Source organism: Leopardus geoffroyi, chromosome B1 (assembly GCF_018350155.1).
Source record: "Leopardus geoffroyi isolate Oge1 chromosome B1, O.geoffroyi_Oge1_pat1.0, whole genome shotgun sequence".
NCBI lineage: Eukaryota > Metazoa > Chordata > Mammalia > Carnivora > Felidae > Leopardus > Leopardus geoffroyi.
This window is the reverse complement of record NC_059327.1, coordinates 26,662,849-26,689,090: the sequence shown is the minus strand read 5'-3', so window position 1 is coordinate 26,689,090 and position 26,242 is coordinate 26,662,849. Positions and strand designations below refer to the sequence as shown.

General features: G+C 36.3%; 1 protein-coding gene across 2 annotated transcripts in view; it reads right to left on the bottom strand.

The window, feature by feature from the left end:
- Positions 1-26,242, bottom strand: part of TNKS (tankyrase) — a 219,208-nt gene that overhangs the window by 177,670 nt on the left and 15,296 nt on the right. For both annotated transcript variants that reach the window (XM_045455749.1, XM_045455754.1), the window contains exon 2: positions 8,668-8,892. In XM_045455749.1, coding sequence (XP_045311705.1) covers positions 8,668-8,892 — 225 coding nt within the window. The remainder of the gene's footprint in view (positions 1-8,667; positions 8,893-26,242) is intronic.

The window sequence follows — 26,242 nt, the reverse complement described above, 5'->3', positions numbered from 1 at the left end:
TTTACTCACCAATGTATAAATCTAAATGCCTAGCAAGTGCCAAATGTTTGAAAACAATAAATAAGTATTTGTTGTTTAAGTGATCAATGGTGAAGTGTTCTGTTATTTGCAAGTGAATGTATCCCAGATAACACAGCCTCTTACTCCATTTTAAGAAAATGAGCAAGGGGTGCCTGAGTGGCTCAGTTGGTTAAGTGTCTGACTTTGGTTCAGGTCATGATCTCACAGTTGGTTGGTGGGTTCGAGTCCCATGTCTGGCTCTGTACTGACAGCTCAGAGCCTGGAGCCTGCTTCAGATTCTGTGTCTCCCTCTCTCTCTGCCCTTCTCCCACTTGCACTCTGTCTCTCTCTCTCTCTCTCTCTCTCTCTCTCAAAAATAAATAAATAAACGTTAAAAAAAGAAAATGGGCAAAAGACATGAAGAGATATTTTACACGAAAGGATATACAAACAGTAAATAAGCCTGTGAAAAGACATTCAACATCCCTAGCCATTAGGGAAGTATAAATTGAAATCATCCTGAGCTATCCCTACATACCTATTAGAACAGCTAAAATAAAGGAAAGTGACAACAGCAAATGCTGGCAAGATGCAGAGAAATTAGATCTCTCATATACTGTAGTGGGAATGGAAAATGATATAACACTCTGGAAAACAGTAGGACAGCTTCTTTAGGAAACTAAACATACACTTAACATAAGATCCAGCAATCACACTCCAGAGCTTTTATCTCAGAAAAATGAAAACTCATATCCATGTAAAAACTTGTACGTAAGTGTTCAAAGAAGATTTATTTATAATAGTCTGAAACTGGGAACCACCAAAATGTCCCTCAATTGGTGAAGGGCTAAATCATGGTACAGCAACACCATGAGATACTAATCAGCAATTAAACAAACAAACAAAACTGAAAGGCATTGTGCAATGTGGGAAAAAAGCCAATTTCAAAAAAAATCACATGCCCTATGATTCTAGTATCCTCAAAAATGACAAAATTACAAAGACTGAAAACGGATTAGTGGTTCCTAGGGGTTAAGGATGGAAGTTGGGGAGTAGACCATAAATAAGTAGAATGAGAGGGATCTTTGTGATAATAGTTCTATATTTTGATTGTAGTAATGACATGAATTTCCAAATGTGATAAAATGGCACAGAACTATACAATGTACCAACACTAGTTTCCCATGCTTAGTTTTGTACTATAAATGCATAAGGTATAACCAATGGGAAAACTAGGCGTGCCCATTTCCCTGCTTTTCCAATCTCCTAGAGGTCCCTGCATTCCTTGGCTCATGGCCTCCTTCCCCATTTTCAAAGAAAGTAATGGCTGGTTGAATCCTTCTTACAATGCATCATTCTGACTTCCTTCCTATCACACCCTTCTCCAATTTTAAGGAACACTGTGATACCTGGTGCCCACCAAGATAATTCAGGATCTCTCTCCATCTTTAGGTTAACTGACTGGCAACCATAATTCTGTCTGTAACTTTAATTCCTGTTTGCAGGTAAAATAAAATATTCCCAGGTTCCAGACACTGAGATGTGGACATTTGGGGGCCATTATTCTGCCGCATACTACATAGAGCAGGTCCCTTCTCATAGCTGTAAATTTTAAAAGTACAATTGTAACTCATATGAGATTCTACCATCTCATATTATCTCTATAAAATAACAGCAAGGTAAAAAATAAATAAAACAGTTCTATTATTTCTACTTGATAAGCGAAGTAACTAAGGCACAGGGAGTAATCTGCCCCATAATCTGTCCTAAGTCAAAGTGCTTGCTAACGAGATCCAAGAGTAGTCATGAGGTCCCATGATTCCTGTCTTGTTGCTCCTTTGCAGCAGACCACAGTCGTCTTCAGTTACGCTAAGAGCAAAATCCTCCCTATTGCTGAAAACTTTTGTGTTCATTTTTATCAGCCCATAATTTAAACAAGTCATCAACTGGGTTATTTATCACCTAATCTCTCTCTCTCTCTCTCTCTTTCTCTCTCTCATACACACACACACACACACACACACACACACACACACACACACGTAAATATGTGTGTAATTACATAAAAATTACATAAACTGTATAATGTAATAATTTCTGCTTTAACTTTTTTCTGAACCAGGATCTTATCCAGGTTAATATATTACATTTGATTGAATAAACTTAAGTTTTATCCAGTTGAATGCTCACAAACTAAGGCATGCCTTTTCTACGGCAAAGAAAAAGAATAGACAAAACACAATTATGTAAGACTCCCCAAATGGTAAATAATAGGGGGGAAAAGGGCAGAAATCCTATCACGTATGAAATAATTAATTGAAGTTCTAAATTGGGATAAGAAAAAAATGAGAATGTAGCTAAACATTTTTATTAATTCATTTCAATAGCTGACTTTAATTATGGTATTAAATGATACTATTAAAGTTGGCCTAATCTTTCCTAATAAACCAATTTGCTTAAAGACTTCTTCGAAAAATATCATCTCATCTGTTTTCTCTTACATTTTTCAACAAATATAAAAGTATCTGAATCAATATTCTGTAATACAATAGGAATGTTATTTCTGATGTTATTTTTATATTAACATAAGAGCAATTACCAATCACTGAGCATATACACTACAGCGTTGAGCATATACCCAGATATAGATATTACATGAAGAGGCTTTATTTGCATTCTCTCACTTAATCCCCTTACCAATTCTATGAAGTACAGTTATTACTACCATTTTAATAACTAAAAGAGAATAAGGACCTTGTTCAAAGACCCACATCTCTTGGACTCTAACCAGTGTAATATAATGCCAGTGAGTGTGAAAAAAAATTTTTTTGAGTCTGAAAATTTTTTAATTTTTTTTGATGTTTATTTTTGAGAGAGAGAAAGAGACAGAGAGCAAGCAGGGGAGGGACAGAGAGACAGGGAGACACAGAATCTGAAGCAGGCTCCAGGCTCTGACCTGTCAGCACAGAGCCTCACGCAGCGCTCGAACCCACGAACTGAGCCGAAGTTCAAGGCTTAACCAACTGAGCCACTCAAGCACCCCGAGCCTGAAAACTTTTTTAAAGTGCTAATTGTTAGATTTTAAGTAGCAGTTTGAATTTGAAGTTTCCAAGTAAGAGATATATATAGGAAAGATCCTTTTACCCTTTGCGTGTAAGACAAATGAAGTCAAGAATTATTTCAACGTACAGAAGGAAAGAAAGCAAGTGACAGGAGCTTTGTTTCTCTAAAGTAATGTCACTTGCTCTATTCAGCCTTTCATACTCCCCAAAAGCTGAAGAACTCCTCTTTATCAAGCGAATTACAGTTTCTTTTCTTCCAGTAGTCTTTAGAAAGTATTCCACTGACTTCATGTTTTCAATGTTGTAAGTGGAAAGTCCTTTGCTTAATTTTTTCCCCCTTTGTGGGCAACTTCTTCTTTCTGCCGGGAAAAGTTTCGTATATAGATACATATCTTCCTCCGTGTGTCTTTTCACATCAAAACAGCACAGAGCTCTGTGAGCCTTTTCAATCTCAAGACTTGGGTTTTTCTATGCTTATCATTTGTTTAATTATTACTGATCTCTTCTATCAGTAATTTTTGTCTATTTTCTTTTTCCCTCCTGAAACTCCTGTCACATGTAAGGTTTTAAAATAATGTTGGTTTCCTAGGTCTATTTACCTTTTTCTTCAGGACTTCCTTATGCTAACATTTTGTTCTGTAGTGGGGGGCATTTCTCACATGTGATCTTCTACGCTACTGATGTGGTCTTTAATTCACCTACTGAATTTTTCACTTTGAAAAAAATTAGGTTGTTTTGGCCCCAGGAAGTTTCTTCCATATTACACTTTAATTTCCCTGATGGAATCTTTTTATTTTTATTTTTTCATTCAGGGATACGTATTCAGGTTGTTCAATCTTCCCCTCTGAGAATTTTTCATTTGGTTTACTGGGTTTCCAGGTCTCAACGCTGGGTATTCCAATCAGTGAGAATCCCACAGATGTTCCAAAACCAGGCGCCTCTATTTTCATTGAAACTGTTTGCTGTGGAAGTCAGCAAGCTGTCCCACGCCTGCTGAGGAACCAAGAAGTCTCCAAAGGGAACACGCTCTCTCCCCCTCTCCCTTGAGAATCACAGAGTATAAGCAGAGATGGGAGTGTAGTATAAATGTGGATGCACTGGAATTCTATAAAGATTCAAGAGATTTCTTTATTAAAAGGCCCCATACTAGAACTTCCACTTAGCTACCTTTGCCAGATCTCTGTATCAGTCGTAAACACTATACACCTGGAAATGGCAAAATCCAATTCTGTCTACCTTAAACAGGCAGAGCCACTACTGATACCACAGGGAAAAAAAACGCTGCTATAAATAATTCCTTAACATCTCTAAGTCTTTTGGGGTGCCCAGGGGGCTCAGTTGGTTGACCACCAGATGTCAGCTCAGGTGATGGTCTCGCAGTGAGTTCAAGCCCCGCGTCGGGCTCTGTGCAGATAGCCTGGAGCCTGGAGCCAGTTTCAGATTCTCTGTCTCCCTCTCTCTCTCTTTCTGCCCCTCCCCCACTCACACCCTGTCTCTCTCTGTCTCTCAAAAATAAATGTTAAAAAAATGTTAAATATCTCTAAGTCTTTGTACTCAAAATTCTACAATATAGAAGGAGAGGGGGTGTGTCCGATTGATCAAAACAAGTCCATCCCTGTATATTCCTTTCCAAAACGATCACTCATAGTTTTAAATCTCCAAAATCAGAAAAGCAATTGGATACTATTAGCCAAAATTAATCAAACAAACAAAAAACAAATGTCCATTATTTTGGCAGACTTTGTATCAGTTAACTTTGCAAAAGATGTGTCTACAACTGGCTTTTAAAATGAATTTCAAAGCACTAACACTTGGATAGTCTTAAAAAAAAATCAGATAATATATATTCAGAAAAGAAGATGTCTTTTATTTTTTGGACACTTTATATCTGGGAGTAGAGAGACGTAGAGAGAAACGAGTAAGTTCTAAAGGTAGAAAAAGTATTGATTTCTAAAGTAAATTAGGTTTGTTAGACAGAATCTAAAAATTGTATCATTGAATTACTATAATGAACCATGACCTCGGTCTTAAGTAGCTGGTTTAATTATACAAGCATTTAAAGTTGATTTTTTAAAAATAATCTCAGGCTGTATTTTGTTCTTTTTGATGGTAGCTAAAAAAGCATCTAAGAAACACATGGAATAGACTTTTTGTTTTTTTAAACTTGAAGTTTGTATTCTTAATCCCCTTCACCTATTTCACCCATACCCCCACTGACCTCCTCCCTTCTGGCAACCACTAGTTACTCTTGTATTTGCATCTGTTTGTTTCTGTTTGTTTCGTTGGGATGGATTTTAAATTGGCCCTTAAAAAAAAAAAAAAGTCAATAAAGGGCAAACAAAAGAAACCAGGAGGTCTATATTACATAGTAGTCACAATTCAGGTTGAGATCTTAGCAATAATAATAGCAATTAATAATAGCTATTACACCTGTCAGAATGGCTAGACTCAAAAGGACAGGAAGTATCAAGTGTTAGAGGGGATGTGGAGAAAAAGGAACCTTCATGGAATTGGTGGGAATACAAACTGGTACAGCCACTGTGGAAATGAGCATGGAGGTCCCTCAAAAAATTAAAAATAGATTCTGTAATTCTACTACTGGGTATTTACCCAAAGAAAATGAAAACACTACTTCAAAAGATACACGCACCCCTATGTTTATTGTGGAATTATTTATAATAGTCAAGATATGAAAGCAACCCAAGTGTCCACTGAAAGATGAATGGATAAAGATGTGCTATACATATACACACAATGGACTATCACTCGGCCATAAAAAAAAAAAAAAAAAAAAAAAAAAGGATGAGATCTTGTCATTTACAACATGGACAGGCCTAGAGGGCATTTTTTTTTAACCCAAAGGGTATTATGCTAAGTGAAATAATCAAACAGAGAAAGAAAAATACCATATGAATTCACATATATGTGCAATATTAAAAAGAAAAAAAAAAGGCAAACAAGCAGAAACAGAGTGGTGGTTGCCGAAGGGGAGGAGGATGAAGGATGGGGAAAATGGGTGAAGGGGAGTGGGAGATACAGGCTTCCGGTTATGGAATGACCAAGTCATAGGGATAAAAAGGTACAACACAGGGAATATAGTCAATGTTATTGTAATAGCATTGTAAGGTTACAGCAGCTATACTTGCGGTGAGCACAGCATAAAGGATAAACTTGTCTAATCACTATGTTGTACACCTGAAACTACATCAATTATATTTCAATTTAAAAAAGGAAAGCAATAAATATTTAATGTTCACTATACCAGATACTCTAAGTACTTTAAATGTGTTATCAGCTAATTCTCCCAAGAACCCAAGTATTCCCATTTCACATATAAACATGGCACTTAAATGGCCCCTGGTCTCATAGATAGCTGGTCACTGGTCACATCAGGATATAAGACCAGAACACGTGCTTTGAAGCAATCTATCCTGCTGCCTCCTTTAAGCCAGACGACAACATGGCCTGGCTCTACTTTTATAAATATCAAAAATATTCACTATGATACCTCACATATGGAGTATGATTAATCTGAAAACAATCGGGCTAGCATTTCATCATCTAGGCCAAAGCCTTTCAAAAATTAATTTTGTGCACTAATCTCTCCAAACCATCAGACTCAAGTTTTCATCCAGTTGTGCCAAAGTGGAAATTTGCCTAGAAGAAACATTTCAGAGTTCCTTAACTATTCTCAATTCACAAAGTATGATATACAGCATAACCATCAGCGATTTTGGTATATTTGGTTTCCTAATAGATTCCTGAAAGCTAATTAATGTACAGAAGGGTCTACATCCAATCTTACTTCCCATAACTATTTTAATAGCAGCTATATCCTCAATTATATCTTCATTCCAGTTTTGAAGGTGCCCTTCTCCTTCCCTCAACTTTTCTAAGACACAAGCACTTAACCAGAAGGAAAGCAATATGTACCAAAGCACAGAGGACCACGGGGTTGGGGGACTGCGGGAATCCATTCTGTAAACATTCAAGTCCTACATCTAGTCTCTTATTCCAACAGAACCTAGATAAGAGGAGCATTTCATTATGTACTTTTGGGAGGGGGATTAGGAAGAGGAGGAAAGAATATTAATTGCGATAAGCTATTCAGAGGGGTACAGGTACAGAAAACATAATACTGAAGCCTAGAAAGGATAATAATTCAAGAAGGTGAAAACTATACAAAATTCTGTGACTAATGACAGAAGAATCCAATGGATATGACAAGGTAAAGCAAGAAGGGATGAAGGTAGGAAGTTCAAAGTCTACATTAGGTAAGAATACATAGCAAATTCAAAACTAATTATCACATGGGTAACTTACCACAAATAAGAGAGGTTTTGTGGTCAGAGAGGATATTTTATAAGTTCCAGATTTTCAGGGTAGTTTTATGTAATGACTTAGTCCAGGACGTGGCTGCTTTAGTGAAAGACTTGGGAGGAAATGGGAGAAACAACTTTTAATGGAGTATCTCAGAGATCAAAAAGGACCAGGGTACCCAAAGGCTTATGTCAACAGATGTAGAAGGGAGAAAAGATAATGACAGACAATGACGTAAAGAAGCTGTACGTCAGGCATTGCAATAATTTGAGGAAAAATAAAAAATATACTGGAGGCTGGACTAGATGGCTATGAAGAGGGAGAAATTCTTAATAATACCACCACCACTATATCTTTAAAATTGACATATATGTTTGAGTTTTATCATAAAGATAAACATGAAAGATTAAACTTGAAATGGCTGTTATCCATCCCAGAAGACAACAATTATGAAAACCAATCTGCCATGGGTTAAACAAACATCCACCATCCCGAGTGTTAAGAAATAGATACACTCAAAAGAAACTATGCATGACTTCTAGAAGCTTGTTTTAGATTTCAAAATGAAAGGTTTTATACAATAAAGTAAAATCTAAAAAATATATATACATTTAGGTAAATATGAAAGAGAAAGAAGTGTGATTGAATATAATTTCATATAATCCCAAAATTTTAAATGGTTGAAAAGTTCAATTTTACTTGAAATTGCTTTTTTTCTAGACTATGGCACATGTTGAAAATATTAAGCTTTGTACTACTGTATTCGAACCACTCAAAGCTTTCCAGTGCTAATAACTGGTGTTCAATTTTAGCAACATGAGGAAAAAAGATTTTGCCTTAGAGCTAGATGACTTTCCTTGAATCAACATAAAGCATCCCAATACGTCATCCAATTCAGTAAGAACTTGTATTTTACAGGCTTGTATTTGATGCTAGAATGGAAAATTTGCAGTCTTTTAAAGAGACCATAAATTAACTAAATTTGATAATAGCAATCCATCAAAATTTAGTTCCACATCAGTCGGCATCTGACTTGCATTTGGAAAGTTAATGTTGTGAATCCTGTTCTTAACCAACTTTATATTGCTATCTTTCTACTTCCCTTTTGATGGAAAAAAAAAAATAGCTTCTAAGAATGAAAGTAATAAAGGCCTCTTTATTTATTCTGTGAGAACACTATTTGCACCACAATAAAAAAACAAGAGAAAAAATGTTAAATCTTTATTTCAAACTTTATACCTGTCAGATTGATCTTACAGCGTAGATACCATCAAATAATACTTACCGATACATACGTCGATTTTCCCTTTAATGGCAGCTTCGTGCAGAGGGGTGTAGTTCCAATTATCCCTGGCATTTGGATCGGCTCCTTGACATAGTAACAGACTCACAACCTCAGCATGGCCAAAAGAACAGGCATTATGAAGTGGGATGAGACCTCCATCATCACGAGCATGGACATTAGCACCCATCTGTAGTAAGTGTTCTACGACATCCTTCCTTCCAAAACCTAAAAAGGAAAATATATATTGAAGCAATTTTGTGTAAAAACAAAAAAAAACAAAACAAAACACTAGAATTTCTTTAATAATATTAACAAATATGAACACCTAAAATACTGTAGCAAAAAAGGGTAAAGAAAAAAAAAATGGCTACCATTCAAATAGTTCTCTCCTCTTACAGAACTCGAAACTAAGAAAGTTGATCCTTAAGTCTTTGGGCAGTTCATTCAAAAGACATTTCTTCAACATCTTTTATGTGTTGGGCAACTGTTCTAGAAATACAAAATGAACAAGACTCCTGTCCAAGACATCCACTTTCCTCTCATGCTTCACAAGAAAAATTGTATCTATAAACTCCACCTCTATATTTTAAGAAATAAAGGTTACTTAAATACCGCCAACAACCAAATCTAAGACAAAGTACAACACTCAACATTATAGAGAACATATGGATACCAGAAATACGTGGTAATGGTTTGGTGACAAGAAGTTAGAAAAGGAAGAATTAAAGACAATGCCAAAATATTCTACTCTTGGGACTTATGGCCAAACTAAAACATTGCAAGCTTGAATTTAGCGACCCTAAGGAAACAATATGACAAAGAAGCCGGAACACGGGCATTTGGAAATGCAGAACCAGAAAACTGGTAGGAAGTATCATAATTTTCAGACAGAAAAAGTGGGGGGAGAGCCAGAGCGGATCTGAAGCAGTGCAAGGACTAGGCATCCACTCAGAAAGGTAAAGATTACGAAGTAAGTACAACATTATAAAAGTCAGAGGGCAATAACATTATGCAAGTCCAGCATGAGGATTTAGAAGGGAAAAAAAAAAAAAAAACACCGACAATTTTAAATTTTAGTACAATGATGAAATTGTAAGCTACATTACAATGGATTAAAAAGAAAGAAAACCATAAGCATTAGTATTTTTATCTTTATAAGTTAATACACTTCATTAATGATTCTTTCGCTACTTTAAATTTTATTTGGTTTTACCGTCTAAGTATCACTACTCCCGTGCTGTTACTTACCGTGTAATGTAGTTAGAAAATGGCATCATAAGTAAAGCTTAAGACTAAAACAGTCCTATCTTTCTCCATTTTATGCATATATAAACTAAATGAGAACTATGAGAAAAGTTGGAAAAAAAAAGATTTATTTCAAGATATGTTCTCCACACTACCTATAGAAATTCATTTAATTCAGGAGAGCAGGCTCCAAGAAAAAGTCTTCAAAGTAAAAGATTATGTTTCCACAGATACGTATTGCAAGGTCAGAATTGGGTTTCTGTCGAAAATATCCTTCAAATTAAGCTGAAAATTTTGAGTGAAAAGAGGTCGATTTTGTACTACTAACTGGGAATACCCAAGTATAGGCTACATGCAAATGTAACTATCACCATCTTGCTGTTTGCTTTTTAATATCTGCACGACTTTACAGGTGCTAGGTTCTGTTTATTTCTCTAACTGCAGCGTGCTTCTCACCCTACTAGCACAAACTTACTCTGCCACCGGGCTACACGCACTTTCCTTACTCGTGAAGATTTTGTCATTTTCCCTCTGTGGATTTGAATAAAGCCTCCATAGCAAACTCACATTTCCCTAATCAATGCATTAATAATACCTGAGACTGAATTTCCTTTCTTCACTAACAAATGGGTTAAAATAGATATTTTTAAACTTATCAACTGGCATTTTAAAAAGTATCCATTATAACTTTGAAGCAAAATAGCAAAGTGTGTGTTTACTTTTTACTAACACTTTTATATGTAAAATATAAAAAACAAAAACAAAAAAATGCTTGGTATCAGAAAGAGGGTGCAGAAATGGAATTGTGCTCACACATTGATAATGTGAGTGCAAATTGGTACCATATTTCATTTATTTATTTTGGGAGGGGGTTGGTGCAAAAAAGGTGGTTTTATTAAAGCACAGGGACAGGACTCATAGGCAGAAAGAGCTGCCTGGTACCACATGTTAGAAAAAAATATAGCACTGTCTGAACAAAGATTCTGCATCAAGATGTTTATCAAAGCATTATTTATGGACAATCATGGAAACAGTTCACATGTCCAACAATAAACTTTCTATTAAATAAATGATGGTTTTTCATATAACATCATCCTGTACTAAAAGGATGCTACAGAACACTGTGACTATACTTAATGACACTGAATTATACACTAAAAAATGGCTAAAATTGTAAATTTTGTTTAAAAATAAAATTTAATAAATTTCAAATTTGTGTATTTTACTGCAGTTAAGATCACCAAAAAAGTATAAACCATACATGCAAGAAAAAAACCAGGATATTATAGAAAATTCAACAACATGGGAAAGTGTTTTCAGATTAGTCTTTTAGATTAAAAATATATAAAACAAAATCCAGGAGAAAAAATATATATACATATATATTTGAAATACAGATAGAAAAAAAGGACTAAATCACTAAGTAGTGGGATTACAGTTTCTTTTTATCTGTTTTCTTAAAAACACAATTTTGTATAAAATATATGTAACTGTGTAACACACATACATTCATAAAAGACGGTAGAGGTGAACAGTCAAAATCAGTGAAGACAAAGAAGAAGTTATCTTTTTTTTTTGAGAGAGAGAGCGTGCGCACAAGCAGGGGAGGGGGCACAGGGACAGAGAGAGAAACTTAAGCAGGCTCCACACTCAGCCAGAGCCCAAATTGGGGCTCTATCCCACAACCCTGGGATCACGACAAAAGCTGAAATCAAGAGTCGGCCACTCAACTGACTGAGTCACCCAGGCACCCCAGAAGTTAGCTCTTTTAATTTGGGTTTGAATTTATGAAATATATTATTAAATCAGAGGTTTTGTTACCCACAACACAAAACAGTCCCCTATTTAAACTACTCAGAAATTTAGTACTTAGTAATTCAGAAACATTTACTTAAAACCTAAAGTTTACTTAAAACATATATTCTACCTGTTCTATTGAGTACAAATCATAATTGCTTATTCATCATTCTACAATGTTAAATACATTATTTTTACCAATAAAGAGAATTCATTATCTCTGATGGTTATACAAGGCCTTTCTTTCACAAACAAGGTTTGTAGTCATAATTATCCCTATAATTGAATTGTTTATTTGGGTCTAAAGAACCAAAATAAAAGTAGTAATTAGGATCACAGTCAAAGAAGTACATAGAATTTGAAGTAACTTATCACTAATTAACTTGCAGGAAAATAGTCCCTAAGCAAAAACATTACAGACACACACTTGCAGACAAGATTTTCAGGGACTCATTTCACCGAACTAGCACATGTTTAAAAAATAGCTAAATCACAACTTTTTTTTTTTTAATTTTTTTTTTTAACGTTTTTATTTATTTTTGAGACAGAGAGAGACAGAGCATGAACGGGGGAGGGTCAGAGAAAGAGGGAGATACAGAATCGGAAGCAGGCTCCAGGCTCTGAGCCATCAGCCCAAAGCCTGACGCGGGGCTCGAACTCACGGACCGCGAGATCGTGACCTGGCTGAAGTCGGACGCTTAACCGACTGCGCCACCCAGGCGCCCCAATCACAACTTTTTAAAGATATAACGTTGCCATTTATACACAGTTGCTACTTACACATATATTTATGGCTCAGTGTTATGAAGTACAGGAGGAAATCAATAAACCTTCTCTCTCTGATCCAGCAAAGGTCACTAAAAATTAAGACTAATTCTCTGATCTTTACCAAGTATGTGCTATAACAGACATCCAATCTGAATTGTACTCAAGGTATAATTTAACTTCTACAGAAAAACTCTTTTTGCTCAAAGACCATGCCCTATTCTTGACAATAATAAAAATAACAATAATGGTAAGTAACTAACATTTTGTAAGTTCTTATATGCGTCAAAAATATGCCCAATACTTGACATGCATTAGCCCCTTGTGATAACACTCCGTGGGAGATACCATTATCCTCATTTTGTTAAGTGATTCTTTCCCCCAGTGCTGATATTAAGAAGAAAGAAGGAGAAAGAAGAAGAACAACAACTGTGCTTCTAAATACACCCCTCAATTCTATCTACTCCCCAGTGCTACCATCTCAGTTTCTAGTTCTATAATCTCTTGCCTAGACTTCAGCATACAGCCTTCTAACAGCATATAACCTTCTAACTGGACTTTGCTGTCACATCTGCTGCCCTACAATTCATCCTTAACACAGTAGGCATAGTGATCTTTTCGAGGCATGTATCAGATCAGGTCACTTCCCTGCTTAAAATCCTGCAATGGGTTCCCATAGCACATATAATAAAGTATTACTACAAACTTCTTAGGATCTCCAAGGCTTTCTGTGAGCTGGCCCCCCTGTGAGCTTTCCCATGTGTCTGAGTTTCCTCACTCTGTCTTTCACTCTCTCCTGCCTGAATATGACAAACTCCTTTCAGCCTAGGCGACTTTGCACTGTGCTCTGCCTGAGAACTTGGACCCGGATCTCCGCATGGCTAGCTCTTTATGCCATCCAATTATCGGCCTAAAGTTAATAAGCAACTCAGAGGACTCTGTCAACCACCCAATTTAAAGTCATCCATGCATGCACACACACTTTTCCATCAGTGATTCCAAGATCACTCACTTTTACTTTCTTTCTGCATTTAATCACTACCTGAAAGTACCTTATTCATTTATCTATTTGCCTTTTACGTATCTCCCCACTCAAGATGGTCCATAAAATGAGGTATTCTTGAGTTATGAACTACCTTATGAGCTGTGTGTATCTCTAGCATCTAAAATAGTGCCTAAATAGCTTCAATAAAATATCGGTTGACTACATGAATATACACGTTTACTTACTTCATCATAACTAAATCAAAAAGTGAGTGGCTTTTAATTTTATATTTTTAATTTACAAAATGAAAATTCTTAAAGGCTTTTCCAGCTACAAAAATATCAAACATTTTTAAATATTTTTTAAAAAACACCAAGTTCGCAGAAAGGAAAATCATCTGTAATGCCATCATCATCTAGAGATCACCAGGAACATTTTGATGATTAAGCTTCTAGATTTCATTCTTTGCATGTGTGTGCGTGTATTTAAATGTCTTTGCTCTGCCTTTTCACTCAAATTTTTCAGGTAAAAAATTTAAATGTATACACCATTTTACTTAGCATTCTATTACATGGATGTGTCATAATGTATTTAGTTGGGTGGTTTCACCACTATAAAAAGGAGATTTCGACATTATAAAAAAAAAGTTAAAAATTAATAACATTGTATACATATCTTCATACATCTGTCCAGTTCTATAAGATGAATTTCTCAAAATAGAAGGACGAGGTCAAAGGATACACATTAAAAATTTTGTATGTTGCCAAACTGTCCTCTAATTGTCTATCAATTTTCATTTTTAACCAAAATACACCCATTTCTCCCATCTTATGTACATGAACATAAATACATAAGCTTTATAAGCAAAAAGGCAAAAATAAAAAATGCATTGCTTAATTTACATTTTGGGGGTTCATATACTTGTTTTTTTTTAGAAAATTAAATACATGAACACAGTTGAAATCTCTTAACCCTAGTCTTCTTTCCTCTCCAAAGATACCATTACACAAACTCAATGTTATACTTGTGCATATTTTTATATTTTTCATATACATGTGTTTTTAAGCACATGAGTTTATATACGTTATATATAATTCATACTAACACATTTATGTTATGTTTCATATTCCATGCTCTTAGATTATATACCTATTATATTATCAATATCACACAGTCTTTACTCTCTGTTAGGGAGGTTGATAATTGTGGCGATTACCCCCTCTTCTTGTTGGCCCAAGAGAAACCCAGTTACTGCTCAGGAATTGGTCAGGATGCATATGCTAACAGAAGGTAAACCTTTCCCCAGTATAAGGAGTAATCCTCATTACACTAGGCCAGAAAGGTGAATTCATTCCTCTTTGGCAGTGACTGGAATAAGACAGAATGGAAAATCTGGAAGCTTCTGGAAAGACTTTTCTTCCTGCCAATAGAATGTGTGTAGAGGAAAAAGGCCGCTTTCTCCTCTCTCTCTTCCTCTCTATTTCTAGAAAATTTTCACATTAAGGTTGTGACATTCGGAGCTGCTGATCCCATGATGGGAAGGTCAAGTGAATTATGAAAATCCTAGCATACCCCACTGTGCTCACAGAGTACTCAACTAATTCTTGAACTTCCTACCTCTGGACTTGCCAAGCAGGAAATAAACATCCTTAGGCTTTAAATTTCTGTTAGTTGAATTGTGGAATATTTGGAGCTGAACCCATGCAAATTGATACAAACATCTGTTTGTATATTTACTAACCATTCAAGTTTCATTTGTCAGCTTTCAGTTCATTGTCTAGCTCAAATTTGTTGTCTTTTTCTTATTATTTTGTAGGAGATCTTTATATATTCTCAACACTTGCATTGGTTACATGCATTAAAAATATATACTTTTGTTTATGGCTTGTCCTTACACTCTACTTACCCAGAGTTTGATTTCGGACAAGTTTTAAACTTTAACATAATAAAATATATCAATCTTTCTCTACCACTGTTTGTGCTTTCTACATAGTCTGTAATAAATCCTTCCTATTCTTACACTGTTTATACATTTTCTTCCAGATTACTTTTATAATTCTGCTTTCCATATTTAGATCTTTAATCTACCTGTCCATATGGTGTGAGTCAGAAATCTAATTTTATTTTTTTCTGTATCTTTTCTCTTTGGTTGATCAGTTTGTCTGTTTAATAGTTTAACTTCAAAAAAATCTCTAAGTACTAATCAATTCACCTTGTTCGTCTTAAACATTATCTTGGCTATTACTGCTTTTTGATGTTCAATATGAGTATCTTTAAGTTCCATGAAGAAATGTGTTAGAAAAAAAAGGTTTTAAGTTCATTGATTAGAATTAATTCTATAATGTTGACAAATTTACAATACTGAGTCTTTTAATCCAGGTAAATGATATATCCCTCCTCAAATTCACATCTCCTAAGTCCTTTCATTTTGTGTTTTTTTTTTTTCCTCCATTAATTTCTTGCAAATATTTGTCAAGAATTTTGGGGTATGGTAAAGGTTTTGTTGGTATTGGGATGGAGAGAGCAGCGGTACACCAGGGGCGATCAGTAAAACCAGATCACACAGAGCCTTTGAGTCATAAGGAGTTTGGATCTGAGCAGGAGTTTGTCAGCCAAGATTTGTCCACTAGCTAATGTGACTAGAGGTAGTAATGACAAAATGAGGTCAGAAGATAGGCAAGATCTAGATCACGTAGGGCCTTTATCAGTGAGGAGCACATCCAGCTACAAACAACAGAATACTCAACAAGTGAAGGCTCAAAAAAAAAAGTAGAGATTCACAGGTCTTACTTAACTTGTCCAGTCAGAGGCAATTCAGGCTCACGTAGCAGTTTAACAAAAGCTCTTTAAAGATTTTTCCACCCTGGCATGCTTAGTTAGCATGGGTAAACTGTCTTCTACTTGTCACCTCATGGTCACGAAAAGAGTGCTACACCTCAAAGCCTGGTATTCAGGGTCCCACACAAGAAAGAAGAGGGCAAGGGAGAAAAAGGTTTTCTCTTAGTCTTTATTATTAAGGAAGCCTCTCTAAGATACTTTCACTTCTATCTTATTAGCCAAAAATGAGTCATCTGACCAGCTCCCCCCAAAAGCCTAGAAAATCGGTTCTTTTATGACTGGGCACAGTGCTGCCTTGACCAAAATCTCAGATCTGTTTGTGAAGATTAAGGAGAAAATAAACTTTGAGCAAACAACTGAAAGTGTCTGCAGCAACTCACCTGTTGTGGTTTGTGTGACTCGCCAAGGAGTAAACTCACGTTGGTTCTTTTACAAATACACTTAACTATTTTCCTTATCCTAATGGTAGAGTCTAAACTAAGGCCACTCAAAAATGTTTCAATATTGGGGCGCCTGGGTGGCGCAGTCGGTTAAGCGTCCGACTTCAGCCAGGTCACGATCTCGCGGCCCGTGAGTTCGAGCCCCGCGTCGGGCTCTGGGCTGATGGCTCAGAGCCTGGAGCCTGTTTCCGATTCTGTGTCTCCCTCTCTCTCTGCCCCTCCCCCGTTCATGCTCTGTCTCTCTCTGTCCCAAAAATAAATAAACGTTGAAAAAAAAAAATTAAAAAAAAAAAAAAATGTTTCAATATCAAATGTGAGGTCATTTGGCATATATTCACCAGGTCCAAGTTTAGGGACAGAAAACCGTTTCACTTATGTTCAACACTTTAAGCCTGCCTGAAAGTAAAGCTTCAAAGGAACAACCTTAGCAGATATTACATCTTGTAACAAACAATTATGACTTCTAAAATGTAATAAAAGGAGAGAAACCTAAGGTGTCTGGAGTATTTTAAAGTGATGTTTTTATTTATGGTAGGAAAGTCATAGCTTAAAGATATTTTTCACACTAATCGGACTGTCAGCAAAGCAACAACTACTGTATCTCATTTGAACTGCAAAATCCATTGACCTATATACTTATATACTCGATGAGAAAATGTATATTACATCTCCCGTATTTATTTATTTAAAAATTTTTTCCTTAAGGGTAGAAAGACCTAATTACACTCAGAAGATATTCAAAGAGTAAAATACGTTTGAGATTATCTAGGAAATACTCATGAACTCTCACATATATTACTGTCTTTCCTGATACAAAGAAATCACAAAAGCTAAGCTGGAAAAGATTAGGTGCTTGATGGCAGATGTGAACTGTTCGCTATTCTCTCTAAAAACATTAGAAAAAACCAGAATCTAAAAGAGTAGAAGAATGTACTTACTTTCTTAAGCATTATCAATCCACTCCCATACAAATAAAAAGCAAAACAAAACCTGTCACCAATGACAATAAAATTACTTTCAATGAAACAAATTTACCTATGATATATTTATGCAATAGATACAAGGTTTTTAAGTAACTTTTCTTTCCTGGCCAACAGGCTTATTCACCTATTTAACACTGATAGCTCCAGATATCTGTGAGCAACTCTAAAAGTCCATAACAAACACAGTAATTTATAATTTCACTGAATCTGAACCGTACCTGTATCTTAGCTGATGTGCAAGAGGCAGCCTCAAAATTACAGGGGGTGCCTAGCAGAGCATCTCTACATGATTTTCTAATTTTACTCACTTTCTTCTACAGGCCTACCTTCTAAAGTTTTTTAAGTTTCCAGTTTTACTACATTTTATGAAGGAAATTACATGCTACAATGGTATTCTCTAACCTGGGGAATGGGGAAAGCCTTGTGACATATTCTTTTAAAAATGTCAAGGGTTTTCTGGCCGCCTGGGTGGCTCAGTCGGTTAAGCGTCTGACTTCAGCTCAGGTCATGATCTCACGGCTCCTGAGTTCCAGCCCCACACTGGGCTCTGTGCTGACAGTTCACAGCCTGGAGCCTGCTTTGGATTCTGTGTCTCCCTCTCTCTCTCTGCCCCTCCCCCACTCATCCTCTCTCCCTCTCTCTCTCTCTCTCAAAAATAAACATTAAAAAAAATACTCTCTAGACCTACTGATATATATGGAGCTGTCTGGTTCTTTTTTTACTGATTGTATGATATTCCATTATGTAAGCTGTTTTTATTTAACCAAGCTTAAACAACCATTTGAATTGAGATTTAGGCTTAGGTTATGATCCCAGGGTTGTGGGATGGAGCCCCATGTCAGGCTCCACATTGAGCGGGGACCCCGCAGCTGCTTAAGATTCCCTCAGGGCAGGGGGGGGGGCGCTGGATGGCTCAGTCAGTTAAGCGTGCAACTTCAGCTCAGGTCATGATCTTGAGGTTTTGTGAGTTCGAGCCCCACGTTAGGCTCTGTGCTGACAGCTCAGAGCCTGGAGCCTGCTTCATTCAGATTCTCTGTCTCCCTCTCTCTCTGCCCTTCCCCCACTCATTCTCATTCTCTCTCTCTCTCTCTCTCTCTCTCCCCCCCCTCTCAAAAATAAATAAACATTAAAAACATTTTTTAAATGTCAAGAATTTTCTATATACTAGGCTAAATTCATGCAATCTAATATACACAGAACCAGATATCCAGTAACAGATTCCTGCTTACTGTATAATAAATATTCTACGACAAAGAAACATAAATTTTCTATTTAATATTCAAAGTTATTATTGCTTCCTATTCTTATTTCAATTCTAACTATATTAGCCTTTAAATAAAGAGTTATTTTACACTTCATTAGGTCGAAAGTCACTGTTAAGCAATAGGGAGCACGTATATTCCCTGTTGGTTCTAAAATAACAATTTAAAAACAAACTACAAGATGACTTAAATGTCAATGAAGTTGCATGTTTTTCATTTGTCAAAGGCAGATTCTCACCAATTTTTCCATTTTTTTAGAACCTGATTTAGAAAAACATTTATGCTTGGATAAAATAGTATTTAATTAATTTGCAAGTATAGTCAAGAATGTGCACCTTCCCCAAACCCAACTGAGAAAGCACCAGAAGCAGAAGGGTAAGAGATGAATCCCAGATGCCAGCTTAAAACAACAACAGAAACAGTGTACGAAATCATCCCTTGAGGAAGAAAGAAGAAATGTTTGAGTACCATTGTGAGAAGAAACATCAGCTTAAGAGATAGATCAGGTATCCTGGACAGAGGCGAGGCCAGAAGAAGGTGTCCCAATTGTGTCCTATCACTCCTCAACACTGTCACATTGTTCCCTATGCTACTCTAGAATATGAAAGCAGTATTTCCATCCCAGTTCTAGCCAAAAGAAGAAGGGTAACATCAAGGTAAAATATTAGAACTTGGTCAGGGTGGGAAGCAACATACCAGTGGACTCCCAGTTAGGCAATTACAATGAAGGTGACAGCACTTTGAAAAGAGAAGGGTCAGAGAAATTCTGAGCAATCTGGACGGAGCTGGAGGGAGGCTACCATCCAGAGCCTGTCTACTCTGAGGCATGTCCCTATTTACCTCAGACCACCTAGAGGACCAAAACCAAGAACACAGGCTTTCACCACCCCTAAACCTGACCCCCATCAAACCCATTCTCCCATAATAATGCAATATTGGCCCAAAGAACTGTTAGTTTCAAGGGAATATAAGCTCACAGCAGAAAATAATAGCATGTTTGAGGAGTGCAAGTACCATGAAAGAAGAACAAAACGAAAGTGAAATCAACGGATAAAAAAAAAAGACATTTAAAAGTGGCAAATTAAATGCTTCAGGAGAAAAAAAATGGAGAATATTGAAAGCACAACATGAGAACAAAAATGTACCGACTAAAGCCAACTGGATATACTGACATGAAAAATGTAAGTGGAGAAATAAAAAAATATAATGAATTGATTGAATAGTAATGAAAACAAAGAATAAATTCCCAAGAGAATCAGGTTGAAGGACTATCCCAAAAAGTATCTGATAAGGATAAACAGAAGGAGAGGAAAGGAGAGGTAGAGGATGGGAAGAGAAGAAATATACCTATGTAGAAGTAATGATAACACTTCTCATAATTAAAGAAAAATGTAAAGTTTCAGATTAATAAGAGTTCACATAGCGCCAAACACAATGGACAGACGTGTTATATGTAATCTGCCAATACTAAAGGCTATGAAATTTCTAAATCCTTCAGAAAGAAAATACAGATGATCTACAAAAACAGAAACCATTTTACTTCAGACTAAAGTCAACCTTGTTAGGGCACCTAGGTGGCTCAGTCCGTTAAGCATCCAACTTCAGCTCAGGTCATGATTTCACTGCTCGTGGGTTCAAGCCCTGCATCAGGCTCTGTGCTGACAGCTCAGAGCCTGGTGCCTGCTTCAGATTCTGTTTCCTTCTCTCTGCCCCACCCCTGTTCACACTCTGTCTGTCTCTCTCTCTCGGAAATATAAAATAAAACATAAAAAAATAAAATAAAGTCAACCTTCTCAGTTTCAGTATTTTGATGCTTAATTTCCTATCTAGCTAACCTTTTAATTACATGAAAGAGCGAAGTTATTCTCATATGTGTAAAATCTCAAACCTGAACACAAAAATATCCCAGTTCAAGTACTCTCATCAGAATACCTCAGCATGATGAAAAATTGATTTAATAGTTTGTGTGTGCGTGTGGGTGTGTGTATCTGTACATCATGAATTATCTGAGTAAAAGTTTATTGCTGTCTCCAGGAAGACTAAACAATAAACATTCTAGCAAATAACTGCAATGTGTGGGTTACAAAGAGTACACAGCTGTGCTAACTTAACCGAGCTGGGGAAGGAAACCTTCCCTATTTATAAAGTGGTATTTTGAGCTAAGATGTAAAGAATAAGCAGTTAACCAGACAAAAGGATAGGAATAAATGTTCTAAGGAGGACAAGGTATAGTATATCCAAAGGTGAAGAGGTGAGAAATGCTTTATACATTCTAGTACCAAAAAGAAGTTCAGAATGGTTCAGAGATACTGTACTAAAGATGCTGAAATAGGAAACAACGTAGAATGAACTAACCTTCTACCACAAAAATCACGGAGAAGCAGGATCATCCTTCGAAACCAGTAATACATCAGAACTAAAAATCCTTTAAATTAAATTGTGTTAAGTCAGTGGGAAGACTATGACTGTACCCCACCAAAATGGCATAATTCAAAATTTCAGCAATGCAAATATAGGAAATCTACAAAGAAAGTACAAAATGTAAACATCTATAATATACATCAATCTTAGGAAACAGAAGACTAAAGACTTGAAATTCCACTGACAGTTTTCAGTCTACTTCCAATTTATTTCAATATAGAACTTATTGAGCAGGAAAGATCAAACATAGTACAATGAATTAATCACTTGGTTAACTAGAAGTCAAAGGAAAAAGAAGTAAAACGTGCCCTACAAAACTTTTGCCTTCAGCTATAATAATAAGTAGACTTCATCTTTTTATTTTAATGGTTTGTACTTACTATACAATAAGTGGTTCAAGGAAACTGGCTACCTACTTAGGATAAAAAAAAAACACGTTTTAAAGCCTTACTTCTCAGTATACAGCAAAATAAATTCAAACAGATTAAGGTGCAAAATGAGAAAATGAAACCATAAAAAATTTAGGTGGACATTTACATGATTTCAGAATGGAAATAATTTTTAAAACATAGAAGAAAACAAAAAGAAAAATTTTAAAGGCAACAGGTTTGGAAAGTTTATGGATAAAATTAAAAAGCAAACCAGGTGGGGCACCTGGGTGGCTCAGTCAGTTAAGCATCCGACTCTTGGTCTCGGCTCAGGTCACGATTTCTCGGTTGGTGAGTTCGAACCTCTGGTGAGTTCGAACCTCGCACTGGGATCCCAGCTTCAGCGCCGAGCCCGCTTCAGATCCTTCTCCCCCACTCTCCCTCTGCCCCTCCCCAGCTCTCTCTCTCTCTCTCTCTCAAAAATAAACATTAAGGGGCGCCTGGGTGGCGCAGTCGGTTAAGCGTCCGACTTCAGCCAGGTCACGATCTCACGGTCCGTGAGTTCGAGCCCCGCGTCAGGCTCTGGACTGATGGCTCGGAGCCTGGAGCCTGTTTCCGATTCTGTGTCTCCCTCTCTCTCTGCCCCTCCCCCGTTCATGCTCTGTCTCTTTCTGTCCCAAAAATAAACGTTGAAAAAAAAAATAAATAAAATAAATAAATAAAATAAACATTAAAAAAAAAGCGCAAACCAGGAAAATATGTGCAATGATAAGAAAAACACCAAAAGGTAAAAGAAAAAGAGCATAAGGGAAAAAGATAATTCACTACAAAGTAAATCTCAATTATTTTTAAAAGTAAAATCAATTACTCCAGATATAATCAAAGAAATGTATATCAAAACATGAATTCTGCTTTTTTAAAATCAATAAGAAATATGTTTTAAATGATGACATTTGGAGACATGTACAAAAATGCTCACAGGAGCACTATTCACAATAACATATGGAAACTCCCCAAATGTTCACCACCAGTAGAACAGATAAGTCATAGTATATTCACACCATGGAATTCTGTATATCAATGAAAATGAACAAACCATAATTGTGCAAAATAGAGGAACTGCACACAATATAGTATCTACTATACAATATAATTTATATCAAGTTCAAAAACATACAAAACTAATCTATGGGTGGTGTAGGGGTAGTGAGTAACTCAGATGACACAAAACAGGAGCTTAACATGGTTTTTTGCCAAGGGTGTGGTAGGAATATAAATTAGTACAACCTTTTAGTAAAGCAAATTTAGTAAAACAGAGATTCACATACAAAAACTCTCTAGGAATATATGCATAGCACTGTCTTAAAAACTTTCAGCAGGGGTAGTTAGGTGGCTTAGTTAGGTTAAGTGTCTGACTTTGGCTCAGGTCATAACCCTCTTAGTTGTGGGTTTGAGCTCCACATCGGGCTCACTGCTATCAGCACAAAGCCAGCTTCAGATCCTCTGTCTCCCTCTCTCTGCTCCCCCCCACCCCCCGCTCGTGCTTGCTGACTTCTCTCTCTCTCTCAAAAATTAACCTTAAAAAAAAAAAAACTTCCAGCAATTACCCTTTTAGTTCATTTCATAGACTCAAAACCCAAAACAACAATGAAATTGCAATTTCTTGAATCCCAAGCCAAGTTTTCCCGAGATAATAACTACCTTATAGGCTTGCAGTCAGTGAGTCACAATTATCAAAATACTTCCTAAAACATTAAAAGTTAAAGAAACATTAGATGTTCTTAATCTCACTAGACTTGAGTCTTAATCTGTGTTACATGTATCCTCAAGCAGTGACTCTCAACCCTGTCTGCATGTGAGAATCGCTAGAGGAGATTATTTAAAAAAAAAAAAAAGGCTTGCCCCTACTCCTGTGATTTGACCTATTTGGTCCAGGGTTAAGAATCACTACTTACAAAGTGAACATCAACATCAGTATTACCTGAGACTTGTTAAAAATGCAAATTCTCAGACTCTACTCCAGAGCAACTCGATGAGAAATTTAGGGAGTGTGGTCTAACAACCTGTTATAATAAGCCCTTCAGCTGATTCTGATGCAGAGTTTCAGAACCATAGTTCTAGTGCTTCGGGATGTTTGTAATCCTCTGAAAATTACATGTAAAATTTGGTGTTAAGTATATCGTTCTGGAGAGAATGTCCATACCTTTCATCAGATTCTCAAAAGAATGCTGACAAAATTAAGAACCCTTACATAAACTCAGCAGCTTTCAAAGTGTGCTCAGTACCCCTGGCGGTCCCTGAGATGCTTTCTGGGGGTCTGAGAAGTCAAAACTATTTACAAAATAATACTAAGATGATTTTGCCTTTTTGTTACCAAGACATTGACAGTACATGATTTCATAACATTATGTGGTTGGTCATCTGAAAAATGCTCTTGATGATACAAAGCAATGGTAGGTGAAACTGCTGACATCTTGGCATAAACCAAGACCGTGGCACCAAACTATACTAATAGTCATTGTATTCTTTACCACCAGGTCCTCACAGTTTAAACAAAACAAAACAAAACAAAACAAAACAAAACAAAACAAAACAAAAACCCAGCCAATTTCACTTAAAAATGTCCTTCATGGGGGCGCCTGGGTGACCTAGTCAGTTAAGCGTCTGACTTTGGCTCAGGTCATGATCTCACGGTTCATGGGTTTGAGCCCCATGTTGGACTCTGTGCTCACAACATGGAGCCTGGAGCCTGCTTCGGATTCTGTGTCTTCGTCTCTCTCTCTCTGCCCCTCCCCTGCTCACGTTCTCTTTCTCTCTCTCAAAAATAAATGAACATTAAAAAAAGTTCATGAAAATATGTACGCTCTTAACTTTATTAAACTCCAACCTTAGAGTACACATCCTTTTCAATATTCTTGTGGCAGAATAAGAAATACACAGTAATCACTTCTGCTAGACACCAAAGTGTGGTTGTCTTGAGGAACAACACTTATGCAACTGTTTGAGCTCAGTTTGACTTGTGTATTTGGCAGACATTTTCTTGAGAATGAACAAAGTGAACCCATCACTTCGAGGCAAGCAACAGACGGTATTTGTTCCTAATGACACGATTTGAGCTTTTAAGCAAATATGAGAATGTTGTAAAACTTGCATCTGCCCACAAGCATTATAGTTTCCCAATATGTAAGTGCTTTTCTGAGAAGACTGGTGTGGTAGTAACAAATATGCTTTACAGTTTCTTATAAAGTAAAATGTATGAACATTTAGAGGATCTATACACCTCAAGCTAGTATTTTACAAATGACCACAACACATATAGGTGTAAGATCCATCTGTGAAAAAGAGACCAATGGATTTTAACAGAGTATGAAAAACTCATTGATACGGCTTCAGATTCCATGTTGCAAATAACCTTCAGGAAACTATTATTTACCAAATTTGCGTGTAGTACCAAAGAAAAGCACCTATGATTATCTGAAGATGCTATTAAAATCAGTCCTTTCTTTTAAAACTACGTATCTGCTTAAAGCAGAGCTTTCTTCATGTACTTCAATCCAACACAACAAAGGGCATGCAGCAAAGACTTCTCTCTTCTATTAAGTCAGCCATTAAAATGACTTGCAAAGTGTAAAATAATGCCTCTCCTCATTAATTCATGTGTTGGAAAATAGTTACTTTTCATTAACAGTGAGATTTACTTTTACATATAAGAGAGTTTTTTGTTATTTTTTTTTAAGTTCTCAGTTTTAATTCCTAATATGATAAATCCAAAGACACAAACAAAAAGCTTTTTCAGTAACGTTTAAGAATGTAAAAGGGGGTGCATGGGTGGCTCAGTCAGCTGAGCATCCGACTCTTGATTTCAGCTCAGATCATGATCTTACTGTTTGGTGAGGTCAAGCCCCCAATCGGGCTCTGTGCTAACAGCTTGGGATTTTCTCTCTCCTCTCTCTCTGCCCCTCCCCCACTCACACACAGTCTCTCTCAAAATAAATAAGTAAACATTAACAAAAAAGAGTGTAAAAGAGTTCTAAGATCATGAAGTTTGGGCATGACTGCATTTTGATAATAAACTTCCTTAAGCATGGGAAATAATGCCATTCTCATCATCCTTCTCCTTATGGCACTTATATTTCTTGAGTTGTTATTGAACTACTACAAAACCTTAGTAAAATCTTAGGAATCATGCCAGATTCCTCAGAAATAGACCCAAAAGGGGAAGACACACTATGGAAGTGTCCCCATGGCTGTTAATTAAGCAAATTGCAAAAAGTTCTTTTGAATTTCCATACACATTTTACTAATATAGTGAGTCTCACACTCCTAGAAGAAGACCACAGTCACTCTCAGAAACATGAATTAACAGAGAGATGAAAAGCGTGTCTGCAATATATCACTAGGATTCACTCTACTGAATACGCTATTTTCCATATTTCATGCTAGTGATATTATGAAATAAGTTCTCTCTAGG